Source organism: Lynx rufus, unplaced genomic scaffold (genome assembly GCF_022079265.1).
Source record: "Lynx rufus isolate CCGP_SWC_20201006 ecotype Redwood Valley unplaced genomic scaffold, mLynRuf1.p SCAF_19, whole genome shotgun sequence".
NCBI classification, from domain to species: domain Eukaryota; kingdom Metazoa; phylum Chordata; class Mammalia; order Carnivora; family Felidae; genus Lynx; species Lynx rufus.
The window spans coordinates 18,132,614-18,160,197 of NW_025814833.1; the positions used below are offsets into that span (position 1 = coordinate 18,132,614).

A 27,584-nucleotide genomic window follows, 5' to 3' on the forward strand; every position below is an offset into this window, starting at 1 on the left:
GCAGTTTGGACCCTGCTTGGGATCATCTTTCTGCCTCTCTCTTTGCCCCATCCCCCCTCAAAATAAATACATAAACTTTAAAAAAATATACAAAAAGTTTTTGTTCCCTGCTAACCTTGAGTAGATGAACATGGTAATGATCATTTTATGTGAGCGCTTGGATGGCTCGGTTGGTGGAGCATGCGACTCTTGATCTCAGGGGTCGTGAATTTGAGCCCCACATCGGGAGTAGAGATTACTTTTTAAAAAAAGATCATTTTGTGATAGAACTCGGATTTTTGTAAATACTTTGAGATTATGGACCCGAAATATGAATAAATCAGCAGATAGTTTTGTAATTCCTCAGATAGTTCAGATTTTAAAAGATGACATTAAAAAAATACATCTCCACCTACAGAATTTACTTTTTCCATACTAACAATAAAATTGTGAGTTAAAAATGTGAAAATCACCTATATTGTCACCATCCTGATGGTTTTTTTGAATGTTTATTTTTTTTGAGAGCGGGAGTGTGCCTGCACACCTGCGCAGCACAGGCAAGGGAGTAGCAGAACATGGAAAGAGAGAATCCCAAGCAGGTTCCCCACTGTTGGGGCAGAGCCCAGAGCTGTCAGTGCAGAGCCTGACACAGGGCTCAAGCTCAGGAACTGTGAGATCATGACCTGAGCCAGAATCAAGAGTTGGATGCTTAACCAACTGAGCCACAGGCATCCCACCACCCTATGTTAACTGTTCTCCTTTGCTGCTGCTTTTTTGTTGTTGTTAATATTGCATCCATTGATAGAGGGCTTTGATGTATCAAACTTTACCCATGTTGCTACACAGTCATCATAAATAGTTGTAGAGAATGAATGTTATATTATTTGTGTTTTTGTACCGTAAGTTAATAAATGGCTGGACATTGAGGTTGTTCCTACTTGTAAGTGTTTATATTATAGTGATGGTGGCATTTCAGAGGGTTATATGTATTTCTTAGATGTGATTCTTAGAGAAGGATGTAATCCTTTTGAGAAGAGTGTTAAGATAATAGATTAGCATGTTTGTATGTGCTGAATTTGCTGGCCTTTAGCAGCTGAATATTTCTCCATTTTTAGGGACATAACACACCTAGTCATTTTAAATGCTCCCCTCACTCCCTAACAATATGTGGATTCTGAGGGACCTTGTTAGTGATGGCTCTCTGTTTTGGAGCTTTTTACTTTCTGTTTTGAGACCACTTGGGATTTGAGTTAAAAGAACTTTGAAACAATTCTTTTACCAAAAAATCAAAATTACTCTAAGATTTTTAAACAGTATCATAGGAAAACATGTTTTTTGTATATTTTTACTTTTTTGGGGGGGGTAATTTTAATGAATTTATTAGCAGGTGATTCAAAGTTAATTATGCAAACATAATGACATTTTTTGTATATTTGTGTTTGTATGTTCTAGTTATAGGAGTCTAACAGGTTTTCACAAGTGAGGGAAGATTTTGTTATTGAGTGAATTTAACATGGAATGTAAATTTTGAATAATAGGCCATAAACATGTATTTATTATAGATAACTTGAAAAAGCTATGGTGATCAAGTTTTAGCTTTTAGATCTTTGTTTATATCAAAAGAAGTGCTACTGAGAGCATTTACTTGAATTTAATGTATAGAATTGAAAATATATAATCACCTATTACCTTTAATTCTAATAATTATGTGTGAATGTATTTAACAAACCTTTAATGGCAGGATACTAATACACTTGAGCTTAAGGAAATGGTTTTACTTTAGAGTATATTCAAACTGTCTACAAATGTGTTACTTAGTTTTCAGTAAGGAGAAACAGAAGCTAATTGTTATTGTATGTATTTTTTTCTTAAAAGGAACATAGTGATTAAGAGCTAAAGCAAATTTCATTTTTGTGAATTATCTTCCAAAGCTTTTGGAATGTTAACTCTTTTATAGTAGTTGCAGAGAATTTGTACATGTGATAAGAATCAGTTTTTCCTTGACACTAGGTGAGAGCTCCACCTTGTGATCTTTGAGCATATTTCTTAAAAAATTAGTAACCTATAGTAGGTCAGAAATGGTGTGATACGTTTGATCATCAGACTCTTACTTTTATTTGAGCATTACATATTCTTACAGTTTTGGGTTTTCCAACTTGGGACAAATGTTATTAAGTCTATTTAAAGACTTTGTTTATAAGTTTTTTAATGTAAGTCTTTGGGGGAAGCAACTGTATTTATATACAGCTGTAGACATTTAAAATAAAAAAATTTATAGCCCTTTCTACTGATAAAAGTTTATATTCTTAAAAAAACCCAGTGCTAATTTACCCATTGATTCCCCCTCCCCTTAAAGAAGTACAAAGCAGCTTTAATATGTATAATGTTTTGAGCTATGAAGAACTGTTTTGGTGGCAAATTGGTTATTTTGATAGTGATTAAAATAGCAAAAACTCAGATACAGGCAATTTGGTATTTATGCTTAATAATATTAGGTGGCAGTATAGGTAGGTGCCTTCTTGTAGAAATATATTTTCATGTTTATTGGTACAGGTAGTTCCATAAGGGTAAGGATCTCTCCTGTTCACCACTGTGCGCCCCAGTGCGCAGCACTGCATTTGGCACATGGTATAGATACCTTTAATTGGTTGGATGGATTTTTAATAATTAGAAACTTATTAGAACAAATGTTTAGCCAGGATAGGGAGTTGGCGAGTTTAATAATTTTTTCCTAAATCTATTAGACCTTGTCATGGTATTTCTTTTTTTTTTTTTTTTAAACTTTTTTTTTTAACGTTTATTTATTTTTGAGACAGAGACAGAGCACGAATGGGGGAGGGGCAGAGAGCGAGGGAGACACAGAATCTGAAACAGGCTCCAGCCTCTGAGCCATCAGCACAGAGCCCGACGCGGGGCTGGAACTCACGGACCATGAGATCATGACCTGAGCCGAAGTCGGACGCTCAACCGACTGAGCCACCCAGGCGCCCCGTTATTTCTTTTTAAAATACAACTTGTAGGGGCGCCTGGGTGGCTTAGTCGGTTTAGCATCCAACTTCAGCTCAGGTCATGATCTCATGGTTTGGGAGTTCGAGTCTCGCATCTGGCTCTGTGCTGTGTTGACAGCTCAGAGCCTGGAGCCTGCTTCAGATTTTGTGTCTCTCTCTCTCTCTCTCTCTCTCTCTCTCTCTCTCTCTGCCCCTTCCCTGCTCCCGTGCTCTCTCTCTCCCTCCTTCCCTCCCTCCCCCCCACTCTCTCTCTCAAAAATAAACATTAAAAAATTAAAAAAAATTTTTTTTCAACGTTTATTTATTTTTGGGACAGAGAGAGACAGAGCATGAACGGGGGAGGGGCAGAGAGAGAGGGAGACACAGAATCGGAAGCAGGCTCCAGGCTCTGAGCCATCAGCCCAGAGCCTGACGCGGGGCTCGAACTCACGGACCGTGAGATCGTGACCTGGCTGAAGTCAGACGCTTAACCGACTGCGCCACCCAGGCGCCCCTAAAAAATTTTTTAAATACAACTTGTCTGAGACACTTAACATCTTCATAAATTCCATTTTTCCTTAGTGTTTGCTGTGGTTTCTAATTACCAAATCCATGTTAGTATAGCCCTGTATACTGAATAAATTAATTTGACCTGGCAAAACTTGTACACTAGAAATTTGTGCTATTTAGAGGAATGTGGTAAGTGTATCATATAATGCTTATTTTATTTAGTGTTCTCTGCTTTTCAGAGCTGATGCATTCTTTATATCCCTTAGGAGAATATATTTATGAACTACTTTTAAAAACTGTGTATTTAAGGAATGCAGCAAGTTTGGTTTTACAAAGTGCTTGGGGGAGGGCTGAGGACATTGCAGGTAGGCAGACAGAACAAGCACTTCATTTCCATCTTGCCATCTAGATTGCCTGGTTAGTGTTGGTTAGAACTTATTAGCTCTATACTTCTCCAACTCCTTTATAAAAAACAAAATTGTTTCTTAAGTAATTTTTTTTTTAATAAGTTGGGATTTTTAGGAGGCTAGAGTGCATCCTACGTGTGATGGCAAGCATCAGAGTTCTGGTGTGCTACTTAGATAATTCCTTAGGTTACAATAAGAATAAAACCAAATTAACAATTTAGTGGTTTTAGAGGAGAACAATCCTGGGACCATGATTTAGTGCAATGAGAAGACCATACTAACGGTCATACCCAAATAAAGATTTTACAATATGAGTACTCTTCAGAAAAAAAGATCAACTCAGAGTGGCAGTATAGACAACCCCTGATTATTCAGGGCTTGATTTGTGGATTACTCATTCTTCTTGTTTCTCTTATTACCTCATTATTTTGCTGTTCATAGTAGCTTCATTAGAGTGAGCTAGGAAATGTAGTGTTTTGAATTTCTATTAATTGCATATTACTAGCCATTTATGATTTTTAGAGACTTAAAATTAATGGAAAAATATGGGGCACCTGGCTGGCTCTGGTTGGCAGAACATGCGACTGTTGATCTCAGGGTTTCAGCCCCACTTTGGGTGTAGAGATTACTTTAAAAAAAATCTTAAAATTAATGGAAAAATTGAATTATCAGTTTCTTGTATAATGTCGTATTTATTGGGAGAGATCATTAGAAGTTAATCAGTATGCAATATTTTAGCATTATTATTTTTGGGGAGCATAGAGAGTGCATGTGTGTGTGCGAGCGGGGGAAGGGCAGAGAGAGGAGAGAGAAAATCCCAAGCAGGCTCCATGCTCAACACAGAGCTCAATGCGGGACTGAATCTCACAACCCTGGGATGGTGACCTGAGCCAAAATCAACAGGTGGACACGTAACAGACTGAGTCATCCAGGTGCCCCATAATGTTTATTATTAATTAGATATATTTAGTCTTATCTGCTTTTTCTTTAGGTGGCCATCAAGTACTGGATTCACATGGAAATAAAAGAAAAACATAAGAAAATTATAAAAGAAAGTTACACACAAGATTAAGAGCTTCAGACCCAGCCTATTTTTTCTTTTTTGTTATAGACAGACTTATCATTTACTTTTAGATCATTTTCTCATTTAGGATCTGCATCTTTGACCTTCAAAATTAGAAATAATATCCTTCCTATGGCCAAACTAAACTTATTTTGGTCACAAATGGCATCATCTGTTGTCTACATGACATTATCGGTATTTAAATTAATTGTAAGTTCCTTGAGGGAATAGATCAGAGCTAACATTTTTTCCCCTTCTCTTTTCAACACAGTGTGGTATTATCATGACATTATTTATTAATAAGCAAGACTTTGGGCTGCTTCTTTTATTATAGAAGAACCTGCCTTTTTTTTTTTTTTAAGGTAGGCTCTATGCCTAACATGGGGCTTGAACTCATGACCCTGAGATCAAGAGTTGCATGCTCTACAGACTAGGCCAGTCGGCACCGCTGGCTAGCTCCTTTTAACTGTACGGTACATCATCAGCAAAAAGCTGCAGAATTTTTAGGCATCTTGTATTATGGTTTTAAACTTGTCATAAAGATCTTAGGACCAGTAAAAGAGTCATATCCTGTTCCTAGTTAGGGCATACATCTCTTTAAGCCAGGCTAGAGAATCATAACAAATTTTAGTTATTTAAACCAGAACATTTATTTGTAACTTATTATTGAAATCCTTAAGATGAAACAGATGCTGCAGCATCTGCCCTCTTGGGTTTAAGTGTTGTTCTTTCACGGAATCCATGCTGGAATCTGCAGTATACAATTTTTAGGTGCCTCATTTGATCAGTCCCAGTGGTGTTTCATCTTTTAGCCTTGGCACTCCAGTTATACTTTCTCTTCCCCTTGGCAGGATTATTTGTTACAGGTTGGCTTTTTTTTTTAAATTTAAATTTCTTAAAAATATGTATTTATTTTTGGGAGACAGAGAGACAGAGTGCAGGCAGGGGAGGAGCAGAGAGAGAGGGAGGCATAGAGCCTGACGTTAGGCTCAAACCCATGAAGCATGGGATCATGACCTGGGCCAAAGTCGGACGCTTAACCTACTGAGCCACCCAGGCGCCCCACCACAGGTTGACTTCTGAAGGTGGTAGGTCGTGGAGCCATGGTGGCGGCACAATGTGTGCGTCTTATTGCCACACTTTCCAAATGATTACATCCCCTTCATCATCTCGTTTCTGTGGCCGAGACCAAAGAGAGAATCATAACAAAATTTAAAAATAATTGTCTGTAATACAGTGTTTTTTCTTTGTAACTGTTGTTGCTACGGTGGGGCTACATCTGTTTATAACAAATCCACATCTAGAAAAAGCAGTCAAATGCAAGGGGAAAAAAATCCTTATTTACTAAAGGACAGTAGCAGGCACTGGGAAATTTAGTTTTTGTTTTGTTTTGTTTTGTTTTTGTTTGTTTTAAGATTTTAAGTAATCTCTATACCAGAACTTACAACCTGGAGATCAAGAGTTGCATGCTCTACCAACTGAGCCAGCCAGGTGCCCTGGAGATCTAGTTTTTGAGTATGGATATCTTTCCCAATATTTTTAATTTGTTTGTAATGAATATGGCATCCCTTCCCTTAAAGGAATTGTTTGTCTTAGAAGAAAGAAGCAAACCATCATTTTACCCACGTAAATATATGAATATATTTCTGACATTGGGGTGTTCCAGAAGATGATAAAGAAATGATAGCAGCTCCAGAAATACCAACTGATTTTAATCTACTACAGTAAGTATATTATGAAAATTTTTAAATACTTGCTTTTTCCACGAAATGGGAAAGATAGTATATTAATTTCAGTTAAAGTTAGTTCAGAAGATCTAACATATAAGATAGAAGATAAGCATGTAACTTTGAAACAGTTTATATCAGTGCTGGTTTGTCTCTGTAACAGCAATTCCATGGTTTTCTGTACTATGTGTTAAATTTATTTTTTAATTTATTGTTTTGCCGTGCGATTCTTTGAATCTGTACTTGGTTTTACAGTAGCAAACTGTTTGAGGGAGTGCTGTGAAATTCTTAAAAAGTACAGTGTTCTCATTAGTAAGGAATATGTACCATGTAGTAGCATTTAGGATGTAATATCAGATTTTTGTTACAAAATCCAATGATAATAGGATAAAACAAATCTGGGAGGGTAGGATATACTCTTCATATTTTTTTCCAGAAACAAATTACATGCTTAGTGGTCCATAAAGTAACTTCAACGTAGGTATTTTCTTTTACCCTTGTTCTAAAAGCTACCTATACTCCTTATTCAACTTTTATTCTAACTACTTTTTAGTATTTGATGTAGGAAGGAATTTGAGCTACTGTATGTAATAGTAGTTTTCACACTAAGCTGCAGTTTCCTGAGGTGCCTCAGTGAAAAGTGAAACTTTAAACTGCCTTTGGATCCCTTTAACTTTACACACATATACACCATAGTATATTTGCTGTTGGAATTTTTATAAGACTTGATTTGAAAATAGTTTGGTTGCTAAAAATTGTGAAAACATTAGATAGATACCTTTGTACATAATGGTTGCCCGTGTCTACTTTTGATGCTGTATAGATTTTCATGTTTATTTATAAAAATTACAAATTTTTAATTTTAATTTTATTTTAGAGAGAGAAAGGGGGATCGCAAGCAGGGGAGAGGGGCAGAGGGAGGGAGAGAGAATCTTAAGCAGGCTCCATGCTCTGCGTGGAGCCAGACTCAGGGCTTCATCCCACAACCGTGGGATCATGACCTGAGCTGAAATCAAGAGTTGGATGCTCAACCGACTGAGCCACCCAGGTGCTCCTAGGTTTTCATTTTTGAAATAACTTTATTATTTTCAGTGGAGACTATGGGGGGGTCTACTGGGATGTTGCCAATATTTCAAAGTACGTTTTTTAATGTGACTTCAATCCCAGTGTTTATTAATTCTATTTTAAGATTCTTGAGGGACATTTCTTATTGTTGTTTGAGGGAGGATATGGGATAGTCTTAGGAAAAAATAATTTTTGGTTTGACTATTGTAAAATTAGGAAATTTCTTAAATTGTTAATTAATATTGGAGCCAATTAAGACTGTTTATATTATAGGGGCATCTGAGTAACTCAGTCGGTTGAGCATCCGACTTCGGCTCAGGTCATGATCTCGCAGTCTTTGAGTTCAAGCCCCGGGTCAGGCTCTGTGCTGACAGCTCAGAGCCTGGAGCCTGCTTCAGATTCTGTGCCTCCCTCTCTCTGCCCCTCTCCCACTCACACTCTCTCTCAAAAATGAATAAACGTAAAAAAAATTAAAAAAAAAAGACTGTTCATATTATAAACTAGACTACTATTAGAATATCTCAAGTAATTAAGGACTGAAATAGGATAATGGATAAGTGGGAATTGTTGTGGAGGTAGAATAGCACTATTTGGTGGGGGATGAGATGGGAGCCAGGGTAAAGAGAAAGGAGTGGGTGGTTCAGTCATATGATAGATGACTCATGAAATTTCAAGCCACTAAAAGGTTAACCTCGTATGCTCCATAAACATACTAGCATAGGCTATTTTACCTAGGATAGGTGGTGGTGTTCTTTTGATCTTAAAAGCAGAGGAAAACACTGGAGGAAGACAGACTTTCAAGAATATTTCTTCTCTGGTTGGGGATATTTTAGACTCTTATCCTGATTACTCCAGATTTCTTCATAAGGTTTTCCAGTTTGTAATCAAACCTCTAGTGGCTCATTCTTTTAGTTGGGATAGCCTGGAGATGAGGATTAGGAGTGTAACTGAGCCTGTGATTACTCTGTGGCCATTGGAATATTGTGAAGACTAGTTATTGTTTGCAGACATACTGCAGTTCCTGAGCTCTCTAAGAGAGATGGTGTCCCACAGATGTCTTGGGAAGGAAGAAGTATTATTTATATTCAGCAGATCCTTAAAAACATTTTTTTTTGCAAGACCATATAGGTATGTGGGGAGAATATTGATGACAATCTTCCTAAGATGTAACAGGCATTAGTTTTTCAGGGTTAATATTATAGTAGTCGTTTAGGTTTTGGTGCATTAACTCTGGGAAATGGTATTTATTATAAGCCCTTTCCTCACAGCATTATAGGAGATAGTTAAGATTGCCACTGTCTTCAGTACATTGTTTAAATTACTTTGTATCTGAGTGCTATAAATAGTAATTTTTTTCCCTGCTAGCACCTTAACCATTATTATACGTATGTAAAGTATTCCTACCTCATAGCCTCCGGACAACTGGTTATTGTGGCAATAAAAATGGAAATAAAAGAAATCTAGTTAGAGAAGACTAGCTTTAGAAAGATAGCTTTAAATTTTGATTGCATTTATTTTAAGCAAAACTGGTACGAGGTTTACATATTTGGAGTGGCAGACTTTTATCTTTTATGGGTGTGGCTCAATCCTAAAATCCATTATGACCCAAATTCCAAGTATGCCTTGGCTTAAGCATTTAAATGAGATTATGTTAGTACTATTTAGATACAGAGACCCATATTTACATATATATGAAGCATTACACATATGTATTTAAATTAGTCTTCTTCCTCTTGTGTATGAAAATCCAGATAATACAAAACACCCCACCTTCTCCAAAATAAAGGACAACTTTACTTCTTGTACGAGAATGAAGAGACTTGAGAGATTTCATTCTTTCTTGCATATACATTGTTTGTAGATGAGAAGATTTGAGAGATTGTCTCTTGTTTAAGATCACACAGTTTCTTAGTACTAGAATCAGTTCTCCTGACTATATAGCTTACCACCTCTTTATTTCAAAAAGGATTTTGATCAATTAGCACACCTGTATTTCAAATGGTTTAGTTTGTAAAAATGTTTTATATATACCTTTCAGAAATACATGTTTTGTATAGTTATATTTAGATATACAAATATTTTTTGAGTGAGAGAGGAGTGGTCAGAGGATCCTTAATATTGCTAAAATTCCCTAATATTAAGTTCATCTAGTTCTTAGTGTTAAAATACAGTTTTCTGAGCACAGTGGTGTTTCAATCAGAAAATGAAACCAGCCATTACAATAGAACACAATTCCTAGGGTTAAAATTTTGAGAACCATTGGTCTTGTTTTTGTATTTTGGTTAAAATTAACAAAATAAAAAATGTTTAGATATTTGTGTTTTAGATTATTGTTTTTGTAGTTATGTAATTTTATGTTTGGGAATGTGCTGTGGTATGATGCTTTGGGGAAGCATCTTCATTATATTTAATGAATAAGAATTAATTGAAAATAATTAATTGAAAAGAATAAATCAAACCTTTCTGTTAGAAAATATGGCAAAAATTATTAACTCCACCAATGTTTTTTAAAAAAGTTTTATTTATTTTTGAGAGACAGTGCGCAAGTGAGGGAGGGGCAGAGAGAGAGTGGGACGCAGGATCTGAAGTGGGCTCTGCACTGAGAACATTGAGCCTGAGGTGGGCCTCCAACTCACAAGCTGTGAGATCATGTCTTGAGCTGAAGTCAGATGCTCAACTGACCGAGCCACCTAGGTGCCCTAAATTCCACCTGTATTTCTAAGGAAATGTTTTTGTTGTTTTTTTAAAGTTTATTTATTTATTTTGAGAGAGAACATGCATGCTGGAGGGGCAGAGATGGAGGGAAGGAGAGAATCCCAAACAGGCTCCCTGCTGTCAGCACAGAGCCCGATGTGGGACTCGATCCAGTGAACCATGAGATCATGACCTGAGCCGAGATCAAGAGATCAGATACTTAACCGACTGAGCCACCTAGATGCCCCTATAAGGAAAGTTTTAAATAATTGCTTATCTTTCTGTCACAGGGAGTCAGAAACACATTTTTCTTCTGACACAGATTTTGAAGACATTGAAGGAAAAAACCAAAAGCAAGGCAAAGGAAAGGTATGTACAGACTATAACTTTATTTTGGTTCTTAAGGTCATTTGTACACACACACACACACACACACACACACACACACAAAAATATAGTTTTAGTTGTATCTCAGATATTCTATTTTGTTTTTTTTTTTTTTAATTTATTTATTTTGAAAAAGAGAAAGGCAGGGAGAGAGAATCTCAAGGAGGATCTGCACTGTCAATGTGGAGTATGATGCAGGGCTTGAACTCATGAGCCATGAGATCATGACCTGAGTCCAAATCAAGAGTCAGACTGACTGACTCTTGCAGCCCCAGTCAGATAGATATTCTCTTTTAAAAATGCTTTTTTCCTGGATTGGTGTGGTAAACCTTCTGAACACATATGGTTTCTTTGGCTTCTAGGCCAAATATCTTTTTTTTTTTTTTTTTTTTGAGAGAGAAAATAAAAAGGGCAGCACAAGCAGGGAAGGGGCAGAGAGAGGGAGGGAGAGAGGGAGAGAGAGAATGAGAATCCCAAACAGGCTCTGTGCCATCAATGCAGAGCCCAATGCAGGACCTGATCCATGAACTATGGATCAAGAGTTGGGTGCTTAAAATCAAGAGTTGAATGCTTAACTGACTTAGTCACCGAGGTGCCCCTGGGTCAAATCTCTTTTGATTATCTATTTCCACTACTGTAAAGTTGAAATTAATAACACATCATTGTTTCTTTTTTTAAAAAAAATTTATTATGTTTTTAATTTTAATTCTAGTATAGTTAACATACAGTATTACATTAGTTTTAGGTGTCAGTATGGTGATTCAATAATTTTATACATTACTCAGTGCTCGTCATGGTAAATGTACTCTTTAATCCCCATTGCCTATTTCACCCATCCCTCCACATACCTCCCCTGTGGTAACCATCAGTTTGTTCTCTATAGTTACGAAGAGTCAGTTTCTTGGTTTGTCTCTCTCTTTTTCATTTGTTCACTTGTTTCTTAAATTCCATATAGGAGTCAAATCATATGGTATTTGTCTTTCTCTGACAGACTTATTTCACTTAGCATTATACTCTCTAGCTCCATCTATGTTGTTGCAAATGCAAGATTCCATTCTTTTTTATGGCTGAGTAATATTCCATTGTATGTACACGCTACATTGTCTTTATCCATTTGTCTATTGATGGACATCTGTTGATGTGCTGCTTCCATAATTTGGCTATTGCAAATAATACTGCAGTAAACATAGAGGTGCATATATCGTTTTGAATTAGTGTTTTTGTGTTCTTTGGGTAAGTACCCAAATCGTTAGTGTGATTACTGGATCATAGGGTAGATCTAGCTTTAGTTTTTTGAGAAACTTACATACTGTTTTCCACAGTGGCTGCACCAGTTTGCCTTCCCACCAACAGTACACGAGGGCTCCTTTTTCTGTACATCCTTGCCAACACTTGTTTCCATTTCTTTTTTTTTTTTTTTTAATTTTTTTTTTTCAACGTTTATTTATTTTTGGGACAGAGAGAGACAGAGCATGAACGGGGGAGGGGCAGAGAGAGAGGGAGACACAGAATCGGAAACAGGCTCCAGGCTCTGAGCCATCAGCCCAGAGCCCGACGCGGGGCTCGAACTCACAGACCGCGAGATCGTGACCTGGCTGAAGTCGTTCGCTTAACCGACTGCGCCACCCAGGCGCCCCTTGTTTCCATTTCTAATAGATTCTTTTGTAAAGCACAGTATGCTAAACACAATGTAATATTTTGTTGGCTTTACACATGAGTAGTCAAATATAAAGCAAAGCAATAAGATGTTCTATTCTAAAGATGTAACCTATAACCAGTTCAAGTCTAATAGGTTACAGTTGACAAGAGTTTCACTCTTTATAAATAATGCCAAGGATAAAAACTAACAAAGTAAGGTTCTGAGTCAATAGAATGCAAGTTTAGAATATGAGTAGTTAGCCTGAGGGCTCTGGACAACTTGGTGAATGGGTGAATTATTTTGATGATTTGGAAAGTACACTTGACCCTGTGCATGTGTGTGAATACATTGTACAAAGCTGATTCATTTTTGTTAACCATTTTCTTTCCCAAAATGAGTTTTGGATTTATATTTTCTTATGACATATTTACTTAAAGTCTAAATAACAGAAATGTAAAATGAACAAAGTAACATTTCCCTATAATGTATTATTTAAACATTTTGATGAACATACTTTTTTTATACATATACCTGTCTATAAACATGCACGTAGAATTTTACTTAAATGGGTTTATACTATGCAGACTGCTTAATTTGCTTTTAAAACTCAATAGTATGTTGTCAGCAGCTTTCCTATCAGTGAATTTTTGCTGTAATTTCTAATGTTGTCAAGGCATCACATTTTATGTATGGAATATAATTTATTTAACTAGTCCTTGGAATATATTTTTAGAGTTCACATAATCCATGTTTCATAATTTCATATGCTTTTTTAGTCTGTTAAAAAGTGGAAGTTTTGAGACAGAAAAAGTGTGAATGAATAAAATGTTAACTCAGAACTATCCAAAGACAACTATAATTCTAGTGGGTAGTTTATGGTTTATTCATTATAAATCCATGTTTTCTTGTTCCACAAATATCTTGCAAAACTAAAAATCTGCTTTTGACTTTGATTTCATTTACAAGGTGGGATAAGACTAACAGTGGCATCTGAATAGAGGACTCCCCAAAGTTACTGTGCCACAGGTTAACTTTATATGAGCCACTGCTATGAGTGAGGTGTTAGGGGTCAGGTCAAGGATTTATTATAATAGTAACTTATGTTTTTTTTTTTAAGTTTATTTATTTTGAGAGAGAGAATACATGCGAGGGAGGGAGGGGCAGAGAGGTGGGGAGAGAATACCTCAGATTCTGTCAGCACAGAGTCTGATGTGGGGCTCGATCTCGAACTGTGAGATGATGACCTGAGCTGAAATCAAGAGTCAGATGCTTAACTGACTGAGCCACCCAGTCGCCCTGGTAACTACGTTTTGACACTATACTATGTATATCCCAAGCACTATGCTAATAATAATGTTTGTTTAACTAATTTAATATTTGAACCACCCTGTGGATTAGAAATCTTCCTTATTTTTATAGATAGGAAACTGTGGTCCAGAGAAGTCCAGTGCTTAAAGGATTTGAGCCCACATGTTGAAAGATGGTGCTCTTAATCTGCTGTAGTATGCTAGCTCATAGTCTTTCTTTAGAGATGTTTTTCATCTAGAAGATTGTACCCAGGTTAGCATGTTTATTTCTTGTACTTCCTGTGTTATCATTCCTTGCATGTTGTTTTCTAGCATAGCATATTCTTTGAACCGTTTTAATGGTACTAATTAGTTTTCCATACCAACAGGGAGTATTGAAGCATGTGATAGATAGATTGCAAATATATAGTTCCGTTTAATTAACATTAACATTTTATACTTTTCTAGTGTACTCCCAGTAGTTGATTTTTTCTTTCACCCTTATCTGAAATCCTTCTACTGGGGACAATAACCTTTCATTCTACAATTAGTAATTAATGACTTAGTTTCACAAAGGCTGCGTCTCATTAAGAAAATAATGTAAGTTAACAAGTAATATATTTCAGTTGTTAGGAAGGAGTTTGAAGTAGTTATTATGAGTAGGGTGGTTTTGGACTCTTGAGGAAGGACCCTCTATGGAACAAAGTATAGACCCATACGGGCTGTCAGCAGAAATACATTTGTAGACCTGGCGGTAGATTGGGGGTTTGTAAACTATGACCTGTTTTTATACTGCCCATGAGCTAAGAATGGCTTTTATATTTTTAAAGGGTTATAAAAATAAACAAAGAACATGTGACAGAGATGGAATGTGGCTTGCAAAGCTTGAAATATTTACTGTCTGGTATTGTACAGAAAGTTTGCCGATCCTTGCTCTAGATCATAGAAACGTGTAGGTTGAAAAGAGACCTAGAAATCATCTATTCTAATCTGTAAAGATTTAATACAACTCTGACATTTTAGAAATGAGGACTCTGAGTTAGGGAATGACTTGCTTTTCTATAACAAGGTATAAAGGCCGTGGGAGGTATTTTATAACTGAGGCATGTAGGCAACCTTTTCACTGATTTATGAAGCCCCCAACCCCCCAATATTGACAGCTTCCTTATAAAGGTCCTTTGTTTCCCTAGTGTTCATTAACTGAATTTTCATGATAAATAAGTGTTGAGCTATCACCAGTTGTACAGAGGAACATGATTTTTTAAATTTGAATTTGCCTTCACTTATCCAGAATGAGAATGAGGTTGATACACCTGTTCATCCTTTTTAGAATTCCTTTGTCAGTCCGCCACAATAATTTGTAAGACTAACAATAGAATTTAAAAGTTTGAACTAAATATGAGCTACTTACTTGATGAGGTGTTTTGTTATTCTTGCTGCCCACTCTAGTCTGCACCCTAAAGTATGCAACCCTATGAGTAGGCACAGTTTTATCCTCACTTTACCGATGAGAAAGTCTGCAGCACAGTGTGGTTAAGTAACTTGCCCAATATCACTCAGCTGATAGAAGTAAGAATTTGGACCCATGCAGTCTGTCAGTCTGCAGAGACTGTGCTCCTAACTGCAACCTCATGTGAGGTGTCCGATAGGATAAGTAAACAAAATGATACCACAAAGAGGCTGTCCCAACATATGTGTATGGCACTCCTCTTTAGGTCAGGTTTAGGTATGTTACAATTATGTACCCTATTAACTGCTTCTGCCGAAGCTTTGTTTTGAATTTTCAAGGATAATGATATAACTTACCCAACTTGTATTTTTATGCAGACTTGTAAAAAAGGCAAAAAGGGCCCAGGAGAAAAGGGCAAAAGTGGAAATGGAGGAGGAAAACCTCCTTCTGGTCCAAACCGAATGAATGGTCATCACCAACAGAATGGAGTGGAAAACATGATGTTGTTTGAAGTTGTTAAAATGGGCAAGAGTGCTATGCAGGTAATGTTTATCGTATTCTTCCCAGTTCATTTGTACATTTTAAACTTTAGTGAGTTATATGAAATGCTGGAGATTTTGAATTGCATTTAAAAAATTTCTAACACTGCTTATTAGAAAAAAGCAATAAAGTCATCAAAACTAGGGATCTGTCCATTCAGACCTAAGACCTTTAAGCTGTGTCTTGTCATTTTCTATTGCATTATTTTGTTTTCATGGTATATAATAAATAATTCTTTGCTCAAAAAATATGCTGATGTAAACTATGAGGTTTTAATTTCCCCTGAATTTATGTGTCTACCATTAAAATATGAAGTCCTTTGCCCATATAGAATTCTTGGTTGAGTGACCTAATATAATCACCATCCACTTTAGTGAATTGAATTATGTTGATCACTGTTATCTATTACACATTTTATTACTTGTGCTGTTTCTTAGCAGAAGAGTAAAAAGTGAGAGTCATATCCATGTCAGGTCATCCTAATTTTGTTTCTTCTGCATGATTTTGTGACGAGAAGAATTTAGGCTTTACATTGGAGACTAAACCTGTACTGTTTTAAAAAATTGAATAAACACTATACCCAAAGAAAATACATGCTTAATAAGGTTATTATTTACTTTATAAAAGCTACAAGGAATCATTTTCAGAGAATTAATTTTAATCAAAAAAAAAGTACACATGGATTGATTTTGGAGAACTAGCCATTTAAGCTTTGTGTTATTAAAAAGTAAATATAATTCTTGTTTATAAATATGGACTTAATATGTATGGTTTTGTAAGTAAACTTTAAGTATCAATTAGGACTAATAAACAGCATTTTTACATGTATAGTAAAAATTGTGTGAACTGTTACCAGTTGTACAGAGGAACATGATTTTTTAAATTTGAATTTGCCTTCACTTATTCATCTATGGTTTGCTTTTTATATAGTTGTGATGAGGGTATGGATTTTATTTCTTTAATGTTTTAAATGACTATTTCATATATACATTTGATATTTTAAAAAATAATATCTTAATTATATTACGGTGCTTGGTTTACTTAGTCGTTCCCTAATTTAAAAAGTTATCCCCCTCTCTGTTGTTCCCATGGTTTAATTTTATCAAAGAAATAAATTGTCTCAGTTACATCATATATAGTATTTCATTACTTTCTTTTTTATTTTTATATTATACTTTTTTTCTATAATATTTTAAGCTGTTAAATGCATTAATCTTTTTTCTGGTATCTTTCATTTTTGTTAACATCAGAAGTCTCAACTTATATCCACAGCTAATTAGACTGTTCTAATTTTGTCTGGTCTATAGGGTTTTTGTTTAACTTTTTGGCTCATCAAAAATTTTTAATAGAAAATGTGAGGATTTCACTTTATATTTAATTTTTTTGTTAATGGTATCTCAGTGTTTAAAGAATGAACATTTTCTTTATTTTTGTGATTATGGTTTGTCACATATGAAGATTGAACCTCTATGCTATTTGTTTTTCTATTTCTAAAAGTGTTTTCACCCTTAAAAGTGGAATGTCCACAGTATCTCTCCATTGATTTCCCTGAATTGTCTTCTACCTCTAGTTTGTTTTGTGTACTCTTACTTGTGTTATCTTGGTAATACAAAATTTGATCAAGGAAGTCTCCTGTTTACAAGCTTCCAACAGTTCTTCCTTATCTAAAAGTTCCAGCCCAGATTTTTTTTTATGGTGTGCTTGCTCTTCCCCAGCCACAGTGTGTACTCTGCTTCCACCCTACCCAGCACTCCCACACCTTTCTTTTCGTTTTTTCCCTTTGCCTGGAATAGCCTTCTTTCTTTTCTTTTCTCCTTTTCTTTTCTTTACTCTTCTTTCTTTCTTTCTTTCTTTCTTTCTTTCTTTCTTTCTTTCTTTCTTTCGGTATCACATAAGGTTGACTTAAATCATATGTCACTCTTTTGAGAAGCATTCACAGGCTCTGTCTCTTTCTTTCCTTGAATATATTTCTTACTCTCCTCTTTCCATTATAGCACTTAGTATATTGTATTATAGGTATGCATATGTCTGAAAATGCTTCTGGGTTATTAATTTCTTGATCAGGGACTTGTATTATTATACATGAAAGTAAGTACAAGACAGGCCATTGGTTTTCAAATAGTTTTTATTTTAAAAAAGGAGGGATCATGCATGCCTATGCCCTTAGTTCTAGTAGATAATATATGTTGAATCTTATTGAATAGATTTTTAGCAAGTTACTTGATGATGAAAATTTTAAAATATTTTAATGTGTTAGCTTGTATTTATTACACCAGCCTTGTATTCCTAGTACAAATTTTATTTGATCTTTCTCAGTAACCTTTTAATGTGATGTGATCTTTTTGTAAGATTTCATTAAATATTTTTGTATCTTTATTAATGAAAATAGCCCTTGTTCACTTATCTGTTGCTGCATAACAAATCACTCCAAGCTTAATGATTTAAGAGAACAATGATTTTATTAGGCTTAATGATTCTGTGTTGGTCTAGAATTCAGATGGAACTAAATAGGGATGAAATTGTCTATGCTCCTATCCATGATGGCTGGGGGCCTTACCTGACACAGCTTTAATGCTTGGAGGTTACATAAACAGTTAGGGACTATAATCATCTGGAGGCTTCTTTATTGATGTTTGGTGTCTAGTCTGGAGTGCCTTGAAGGCTGGCACAGCTGGAACTGTTACCTGGAGTGTGCACAAATGGCTCTTGCATGTGGCTTGGGTTTCTTACATTATGGCTTCTGGGTTTGGATAGTGTCCTGAGCAGGAGCATCTAGTTCTCTAGTGCTCCAAGAACCCAATGCAGTTGAATGGTGTTCAGTGACTTACCTTTGGAAGCATCATTTTTACTGCCTTCAGTCCTAGATAAGGGAACATAGATAGACCCCACTTCTTACTGAAGAACAGTGTCCAACATTTTGGGCCATATTTTAAAGCTCCCACAGTCCTATAATATATTCTCTTGGCATTTATTAATTGTATCATATTTGGGAATAATCCTAAATGTGTTAAATTGATTTAGTTAACATACCTAAGCTGTTGTAAAGTACAGAAAAGGACTGAAATCTAGAAATTAGGTAAAATTGTAGAAGATTTCTTCTCATTCTCTGAGCCAGGTAGTTCTTAGATAATACTTCCTTTTTATTTTCTTTAATGTATATCAAATTTTACATATTTTATTCATTTAGTTTGTACCCAGGTTTTATATTTGTTGGTACAGAAGTTCAGTGTTTTCCCCTCTTGACATTTTGGTTCTTTTAGTAGCTCTTATTTTTCATCCTAATTTTTAAAGCTTGGTTTATTTAAAAATAATTTTCATCAGCTTTGTGGTTTCCTCTTCTGTCCCCCAAAGAATAAAGTGCTGCTTTATTTTTTTTAGCTCTGTCCTATTTACAGAAAATATAATGTTGAAACATACTTCACATACCATAAAATTCACCCTTTACAATGTAAATTCAGTGGTTTTTAGTATATTCACCGAGTTGTGTAGCCATCACCACAATCTAATTTTACAATAATTTAATTTTTTTTGTTTTTGAGAGAGCATGAGCGGGGGAGGGGCAGAAGGCGAGGTGGGCAGAGGATCGGAAGCGGGCTCTGTGGTGACTGCAGTGAGCCAAATGCATGGGTGGAACCCATGAACCTCAGGATCATGACCTGCACTGAAGTCAGAGGCTCAACCACCTAAGCCACCCAGGTGCCCCTAATTTTAAGATATTTTTAAAGAAAGAAACCTTGTGCCTCTTAGCAATCATTTTCTCTTCGTCTGCCCCACATCTAGGCAACCACTAATTGACTTTTTATAAATTTGCCTATTCAGAACATTTCATATATATGATCCATTCAATATTTGGTCCTTTTTGAGTTTTTTCTTTGACTTAACATAATGTTTTCAAGGCTCATCCATATTGTATGTATCATAACCTCATTCTTTTTTATTGCCAAATATTCCATTTTGTTTATCCATTCATCTTTTGATGCACATTTTGTTTGTTTCCACTTTTTGGCTGTTGTGAATAATGCTGTTACAAGTATTGTACAGGTTTTTGTTTGAACATACATCTTCATTTTGCTTGGGTAATACATACCTAGGAGTTGAGTTGCAGGATCATATAGTAACTTTGTAACCATTTGAAAAGCTGCCAAACTATTTTTCCAAAGTGGCAGCACCGTTATATGTTCTTCACCAGCAGTGTTTTAGCATTCAGTTTCTCACATCCTTGCCAATACTTGTCACTGTATTTTTTATTATAGCCATCCTAGTGGGTGTGAAGTGGTATCTTATACTTTTTATTTCCATTTCCTCGATGGCTAGTTACATTGAGCATCTTTTGATGAGCTAACGGCCATTTGTTTATCTTCTGTATAGAACTGTATTCAGAATCGTTGTCTATTTTTTAATGTTTATTTTTTTGGGGGGGGAGTGGAGGGTAGAGATAGAGAGAGAGGGCGAGAGAGGGAGAGAAAGAGAAAATATGAATATCCCAAGCAGGCTCCACCCTGAACATGGAGCCTGATGTGGGGCTTGATCTTATGAATGTGAGATCATGACCTGAACCGAAAATCAAGAGTTGGATGCTTAACCCACTGAGCCATCCAGGTGCCCCTCTCTGTATTTTTAATTAGATTATTTGTTTAAAAATTATTAAATTGTAAGAAAAATTTTTTAATGTTTATTTATTTTTGAGAGAGAGACACACACACACACACACACACACACACACACACACACACACACAGAGTGTGAGTGGGGAAGGATCAGGGAAAGAGGGAGACAGAATCTGAAGTAGGCTCCAGGCTCTGGGCTGTCAGCACAGAGCCTGACGCGGGGGGCTCACAAACTGTGAGATCATGACCTGAGCCGGAGTCGGCCGCTTAACCGACTGAGCCACTCAAGTGCCCTGTAAGAGTTCTTCAGATAGGCATACCTCAGAGATATTGTTGGTTTGGTTCTAAACCACCGCAGTAAAGCAACACAATAAAGCAAGTCAGATGAATTTTTTGGTTTCCCAGTATGTATAAATGTTATGTTTATACAGTACTGTGCTCTGTTAAGTGTGCAACAGCATTATGTCTAAACTGTATATACTTTTTTCAGAATTTTAAAAAATATTTAAATGTTTTTAGAGAGAGTGCGAGTCAGGAAGATGGGCAGAGGGAGATAGAATCTCTATGCTCAGTGTGGAATCTGACGTGGGCTTGGACTCACAACCCTGGGATCATGAACTGAGCTGAAATCAAGAGTCGGATGCTCAGTTGCCTGAGCCACCCAGGCACCCCTTAACTGTATATACCTTAATTAAAAAATACTTTATTGCTGAAAAATGGTAATCATTATCTGAGCTTCTGGTGAGTTGCCGTCTTTTCGCTGGCAGAGGATCTGGCTTCAGTGTTGATTGATGGCTGCTCATGGATTGAGATGGTGGTTGCTGAAGATTTGGGTGACTGTGATAATTTCTTAGAATAAGACAACAATGAAATTTGCCACATCAATAGACTGTTCCTTCCAAAAATGAAGTCAATCTTCTCAAAACCTGCTGCTGCTTTATCATTTAAGTTGATATAATATTCTAAATCCTTTGTTGTCATTTCAACAATCTTCACAGCATCTTCACCTGGAGTAGATTCCATCTCAAGAAACCACTTTCTTTGATCGTCTATAAGAAGCATTCCTCATTCGTTAGAAGTTTTGTCATAGGATTTCAGCAATTCAGTCACATCTTTAGGCTCCATTTCCTCCTCCTCCTCCTTTTTTTTTTAATGTTCAAGGTGGGGGAAGGGGCAGAGAGAGAGAGAGAGAAAATATCCCAAGTAGGCTCCACACTGTCAGCACAGAGGCTGACGTGCGGCTAGATCTCACAAACTATGAGATCACAATCTGAGCTGAAATGAAGAGTCATATGTTTAACTGACTGAGCCATCCAGGGGCCCCTTCAGGCTCCATTTCTAATTTTAGTTCTTTTGCTATTTCTACCACATCTGCAGTCAAATTTCTACCACATCTACTGGAAGTGTTGAAGCCCTCAAAGTCAGCTATGAGGGTTACAATCAACAACTTCTAAACTCCTGTTAATGTTGATATTTTGACTTCTTCCCATGGATCACAAATATTCTAAATGGCATATAGAATGATGAATCATTTACAGAAGGTATTCAATGGACTTTGCTCATATACATCAGAGGAATCACCAACTATGGCAGCTATAGCCTTGTGAAACGTATTTCTTAAATAAGAAGATTTGAAAGTTGAAATTTTCCTGATCCATGGGCTGCAGAATGGATTTTTGTTAGTAGGCATGAAAATAACATGAATCTCCTATTGTACATTTCCATCAGAGCTCGTGGGTGACCAGGTGCTTTGTCAATAAGCAGTAATATTTTGAAAGGAATTTTTTTTCCTGAGCAGTAGGCCTCAAACGTGGGCTTCATATATTCAGTAAACCATGTTGACAACAGGCTTTGTTGTTCCATTTATAGAGCACATAGTAGATTCAGTGTAATTCTTAAGGGCCCTAGGATTTTTGGAATGGTAAATGAACATTGCCTTCAACTTAAAGTCACCAGCTGCATTAGTCCCTGACAGGAGGGTCAGTCTGTCCTTTGAAGCTGTGAAGACCAGCATTGACTTCTCTCTAGCTAGCTATGAAAGTCTAAGATGGCGTCTACTTCCACGATAAGGCTATTTTATTTACATTGGAAATTTATTGTTGAGTAGCTACCCTGGTTAATTATCTTAGCTAGTTTTCTGGATAATTTACTGCAGCTTCTACATCAGCATTTACTGCCTCACCTTGCACTTTGATGTGAAGGAGACACCTTCTTTCCTTAAACTTCATGAACCAACCTCTCCTAGCTTCACTTTTCCTTCTGCATTTTCTTCACCTTTGCCAGCCTTTGTAAAATCGAAGAGAGTTGTGACGCCTTACCCTGGATTAGGCTTTGGCTTAAGGCACTTTTGTGGCTGGTTTGATTCTCTTATCTAGACCTGTAAAACTTTCTCCATATCAGCAATAAGACCGTTTCATTTTGTTGTCATCATGTGTTCAGTGAACAACACATCATTTTCTGCAAGAATTTTTCCTTTTCATTTATAACTTGGCTATTTGGCTCAAGAGGCCTGCCTATCTTTTGGCCTATCTCTGCTTTTGGCATGCCTTCCTTGTTAAGCTAATCATTTTTAGCTTTTAATTTAAAGGGAGAGATGTGCAACTCTTTCTTTCACTTAAACACTTGGAAGTCATTGTAGGGTTATTAATTGGCCTACTTTTAATACTAGTATGTCTCAAGGACTACACAGGTCTGAGGAGAGAGAGAGGTGAGGAAATCAGAGCACACACAGCATTTATTAAGTTCGCAGTCTTATATAGGCACGGTTTATGGTGCCCCATAACAACTACAATACTGACATCAAAGATCTCAGATTCCCATAACAAATATAATAATGAAAAAGTTTAAAATATTGAGAGAATTACCAAAATGTGACAGAGACCCAAAGTGAGCATGTGCTGTTGGATAAATGGCTCCAATAGACTTGCTTGACACATGGTTGCCACAAACTTTTGGTTTGTAAAAACAATACAACCCGCAAACAAAACAACCCGCGGTATCTGTGAAGTGCAATAAAACAATATATGCTTCTATATTTTGAGTACAAATGCCTTACCAGATACATGACTTGCAAATATTTTGCCCTATTCTGTGGATTGTCTTTTCTCATCCTTGATGGAGTCTTTTGAAATACAAAAGTTTTCAATGTGATTAAGTGAAATTCGTCGTTTGTCTCTCATGCTTTTAGTCTAATATCTAGGAATAGTTTGCTTAACACACAGTTTAAGATTTACTTAGTTGCTTTATTGTTTTAGCTGTTACATTTTGGTCTTTGATCATTTTGAGTTAAGGTTTGTGTATGGTATGAGGTAGGGCCCAACTTCATTCTTCTGCATACAGATACCCAGTTTTGCCAGCACCATTTGTTGAAAAGCTAGTCTTCATTGAATTGTCTTGGCATCAAAAAAATCAAGTAACCATCAATATAAAAAAAATAAATTTTTAGATTCTCATTTTTAGATTCTCATTTTTATTCCATTGATCGACACATTTATCCTTAAGCCAGTATTATCTTGATTACTGTAACTTTGTAGCAGGTTTTCAAAATCATGAAGTGTGAGTCCTCCAACTTTGTGTTTCTTTTTCAAGATTGTTGGACTATTCTAGGTCTCTTGAATTACCATAAGGATTTTAGGATCAGCTTTCCAATTTCTACTAAGAAGACAGCTAGGCTTTAAAAAAAGTTTTTTTTTTTTTAATGTTGTTTACGTTTGAGAGAGAGAGTGCACAAGTGGGGGAGGGAGGGACACACACACACACACACACACAGGCTCCAGGCTCTGAGCTGTCAGCACTGAGCCCAGTGTAGGGCTCGAACTCAGGAACTGAGATCATGACCTGAGATGAAGTCGGACGCTTAACCGACTGAGCCACCCAGGTGCCCCATTTAATAGGGATTGTGTTGAGTCTGTAGATCTATTTGGAAAGTATTGTCATCTAATAATATTAAGTCTCCAGATCCATGAACTGTCCTACTTTCTTATGATGTTTATTTAGCCATCAATTTGCTTTTGTTATTAACATGGGACTATTAGTGCTCAGTGTTGAAAAAAAATTGTTTGGTGGTGCATTTTCTCATTGACCCAGTCATTCACATCTTTTAAAAGGTTTTTGTTTTCATTTCATTGAAATGTTAATACTCAAGTGTTATTTATATTTACTACCATATTTTAGTGAAAAAATATGGGTGTGATGTTTAATATTTTCTAGGATATCCTTAATGTCACTAAGAAGTAAGTAGTTACACTTTATAGAGTTGGGTCCCATAGTTTTCAGATTCCTTTTAATGCAGATTAAACAGAAGATCAATCATCATTTTGTGGCATCAGGTGATTATTTTATTGAATTCAGTTAAAATTTAATTTTAAATTTTAGTACACAAGTATGTATATATTAATTTGAAGTAATGGGATACCATTTAATGTTGAATCTTAATGACTTTAATCACACTTAATTCTTAGAACATTGCAAAAGCTAATTTTTTTTTTTGCATTAGCAAAAGTTAATTTTTCTTTAATTTCCTCCTCTGCTGTAGTCGGTGGTAGATGATTGGATAGAATCCTACAAGCATGACCGAGATATAGCACTTCTTGACCTCATCAACTTTTTTATTCAGTGTTCAGGCTGTAAAGGTAAGATACATTTATTTTGGAAGCAGAATGTTCTCAAATGATCTCTTTCTGTTCCACCTAAATATACATTAGTGCTTTACATGGAAAATAATGCCAAGATACTGAATTGTTTGCATTATAATCATACAAAATGTTAAAGGAAAAAAGAGCAAAGAACAAAATAAGAAAGAAACTCTGTTGAGACCATTGTATTCATATGTGAAAGTTAACTAAAAACTTGGCAATTTATAATTATTATATTACTTTTATTAGATATATTTCCCACTTTCAGCATCTGGTTTTAGGAACAAAGAAATGGATTAAGAAGGGAGGAGGAAGATAATGAAGAGATACAGGTTCAAGTGGCAGGGAATTGTAAAGTGTAGGGAGTTTAAAAGTGCCATGAATAAGAGTAAGTAAGTAGGTAAGTAAGTAACTAAGTTAAGTAAGGTTTTGGTGAACTTTCTAGTTTTTTTTTTTTTTTTCTCTAAAAAGTAGAGAAGTTTCGGAGTGGGGTTTTGTTGAAAAAATTTTTTCACTTTATTTAAAAAGATTTTGAAGTAGGAGTGAGGTAAATATAAAATACAGTAGTGTCTTCCCTGGGGCAAAAATACTTAGTGCAGACATTTGGCAGGGAGACAAAATTATGTAAGTTGGGGGGTGTCATACATCCTGATCTGGATCAGTAAATGATTCAGACAAAATCCTGGGCAGGTTAGGACCTATTTTGTTTCTCTGTAATACTTGGTCCGTCCTTGAAATTCTAAAAGGTGTCCAGGAAAATAAATGTTACAGAGTTTTCCAAGAGTATTACATTTTTTTTTAAATGAAAGTGGTACCAAAAACAGGCATTAGTAATAAGTCAGGAGGAGGGATGTTTGCTTAAAAATAGATCTGAGAAGTTAAGATGTTAATGACAGATTTAAGTAAATCTGTAAAGAGAATCCAAAGAAGCACATTATTTATGTCTACTCCTTTAATTCTATAATAATACTTTAAAAGTACTATTATTGAAGTTGTAAAACAAGTCACGTTTTTTAAATGAGTTTTTACTTTTTTATTTTTATTTTTTAACTTTGAAAGTGACATTTTATTGAAAATAGAGTTTACATTCTTCTCACATTACTTTCTCTTCCAAGTAGCATAGGAGTAAAATCCTAATTCTCAAAATTACACTGCTCAGTGTAAAATTTAGATAATCTGTTTATATAAAGACTTTTTCATTTAGGTTTTTAAAATATTTATTTTAATTTCAGTGTTGTTAACATGTATATTCTGTTATTTTCAGGTGTACAGTATAGTAATTCAGCAGTTCCTATGAACAAGTAACCTTTTAAGAAATGATTCATTTTATTTGAGGTTGATCACAACATTCAGTGCAGCGTGCATACTAGATATTATGTATGAGAGTCCAGATGGATAAAAAATTAACTTCTTGAGTCTTACCTGCATAATCTCATTAATGTGGTCAGTTTTGAGATTTTAAAAATTGTCTTTTTAGAGACTTTAAAACTTTAGAGTACAGAGTTGCCTAGTGTACTTCTCAGCTATAGGTAGCCACAAATCAGTATTACAGAATTCTGCAGACTCTGCTCAAGGGGTGTGTAGTAATGACAGAGTGATGAATCAGAATAACACTTTTCATAAATGAGATATATCAATATTATTTTTATTTTGTCTACGTCCAGTCTATTTTTCTGGAGAAGAAGAAATCAGGTACCTGTTTGTGGTGGTGTGTAATCAAGGGCCCTGTCCTTTTTCTTTAGATTCTTTGACAGTGGAAGGTTGATTGCAGAACAACTGAACAGGTGCCAGAAATAACTTGATGAACTAAAATTCTGATTTTTATGTTTAGTCTTCCCTGTTATATGGTAGTTTGGTTAGTTTTAGTTTCCTTAGTTAGGCTCCTCATTGTAGTTTTAAAGCAAGGCCGTAGTCAGAGCATTTTCCTTTATCAGATTCATTCCTTTTCTGGCACCAGCGTGTTTTATGAATCAGGAGCCTGCCAGTTGAGCGTTTGGATACACTTGGTCATAAACTAGGTTGTCCAGATTTTTAAAAATTGAAGGTGTTGAAAACTTAAATTATCAGGTATATTTAAACACTGCCATAATATTTATTTTAGAATCAAGAAAGTTCCACAAAGGAGAATTTATCGTATAATCCAAAGTTAAGCTCATTAAATGCTTTCAAAACATACTCAGCATAATTTAAATTGAATTCTTTTATAAACGAGTTAGAAACATCGTTATGTATATGTATTGTACTTTAACCTTTTGCTTTTGGAGTCCTGATTGTCATCATGAACATCAGTTATTTTACTGTAGTTTTGCCTTTAGCAGCTATTGAGGTGTGGTGGGATATTTGGTGCTACACTGAAGGCTTCAGGCTGCTTTGTGGTGGCTGAATGTGGCCAGTGTTTCCTTCTTTCTTTCCTGGTCAGCTGTCACTTTTCAGTTTATCAGCTTTTAGCAGTCTGTCTTCATCTCTTCTACAATTTCAAGGCAGTGCCTTAGGCCTGGTGTCTTAATGGCACCTTCACACCTGCCCCAGGGGATACATGCACGGAGTTTGTGACAGCTATTTTTTTTCTGCTTATTTTTGGGTTTCTGGCTGTTATATGGTCAGTGAGA

At 35.8% G+C, this 27,584-nt stretch overlaps 1 protein-coding gene across 5 annotated transcripts in view; it reads left to right on the plus strand.

Annotated features, from left to right (window-relative positions):
- Window positions 1-27,584, plus strand: part of STAG2 (stromal antigen 2) — a 139,551-nt gene that overhangs the window by 45,623 nt on the left and 66,344 nt on the right. For 4 of the 5 annotated variants that reach the window (XM_047081917.1, XM_047081921.1, XM_047081919.1 and 1 more), the window contains exons 2-5: window positions 6,527-6,670; window positions 10,723-10,801; window positions 15,572-15,736; window positions 24,876-24,972. In XM_047081917.1, the coding sequence (XP_046937873.1) occupies window positions 6,627-6,670; window positions 10,723-10,801; window positions 15,572-15,736; window positions 24,876-24,972 (385 nt within the window). In that variant the 5' untranslated portion in view covers window positions 6,527-6,626. The remainder of the gene's footprint in view (window positions 1-6,526; window positions 6,671-10,722; window positions 10,802-15,571; window positions 15,737-24,875; window positions 24,973-27,584) is intronic. The other variant, XM_047081922.1, reaches the window with a different exon arrangement.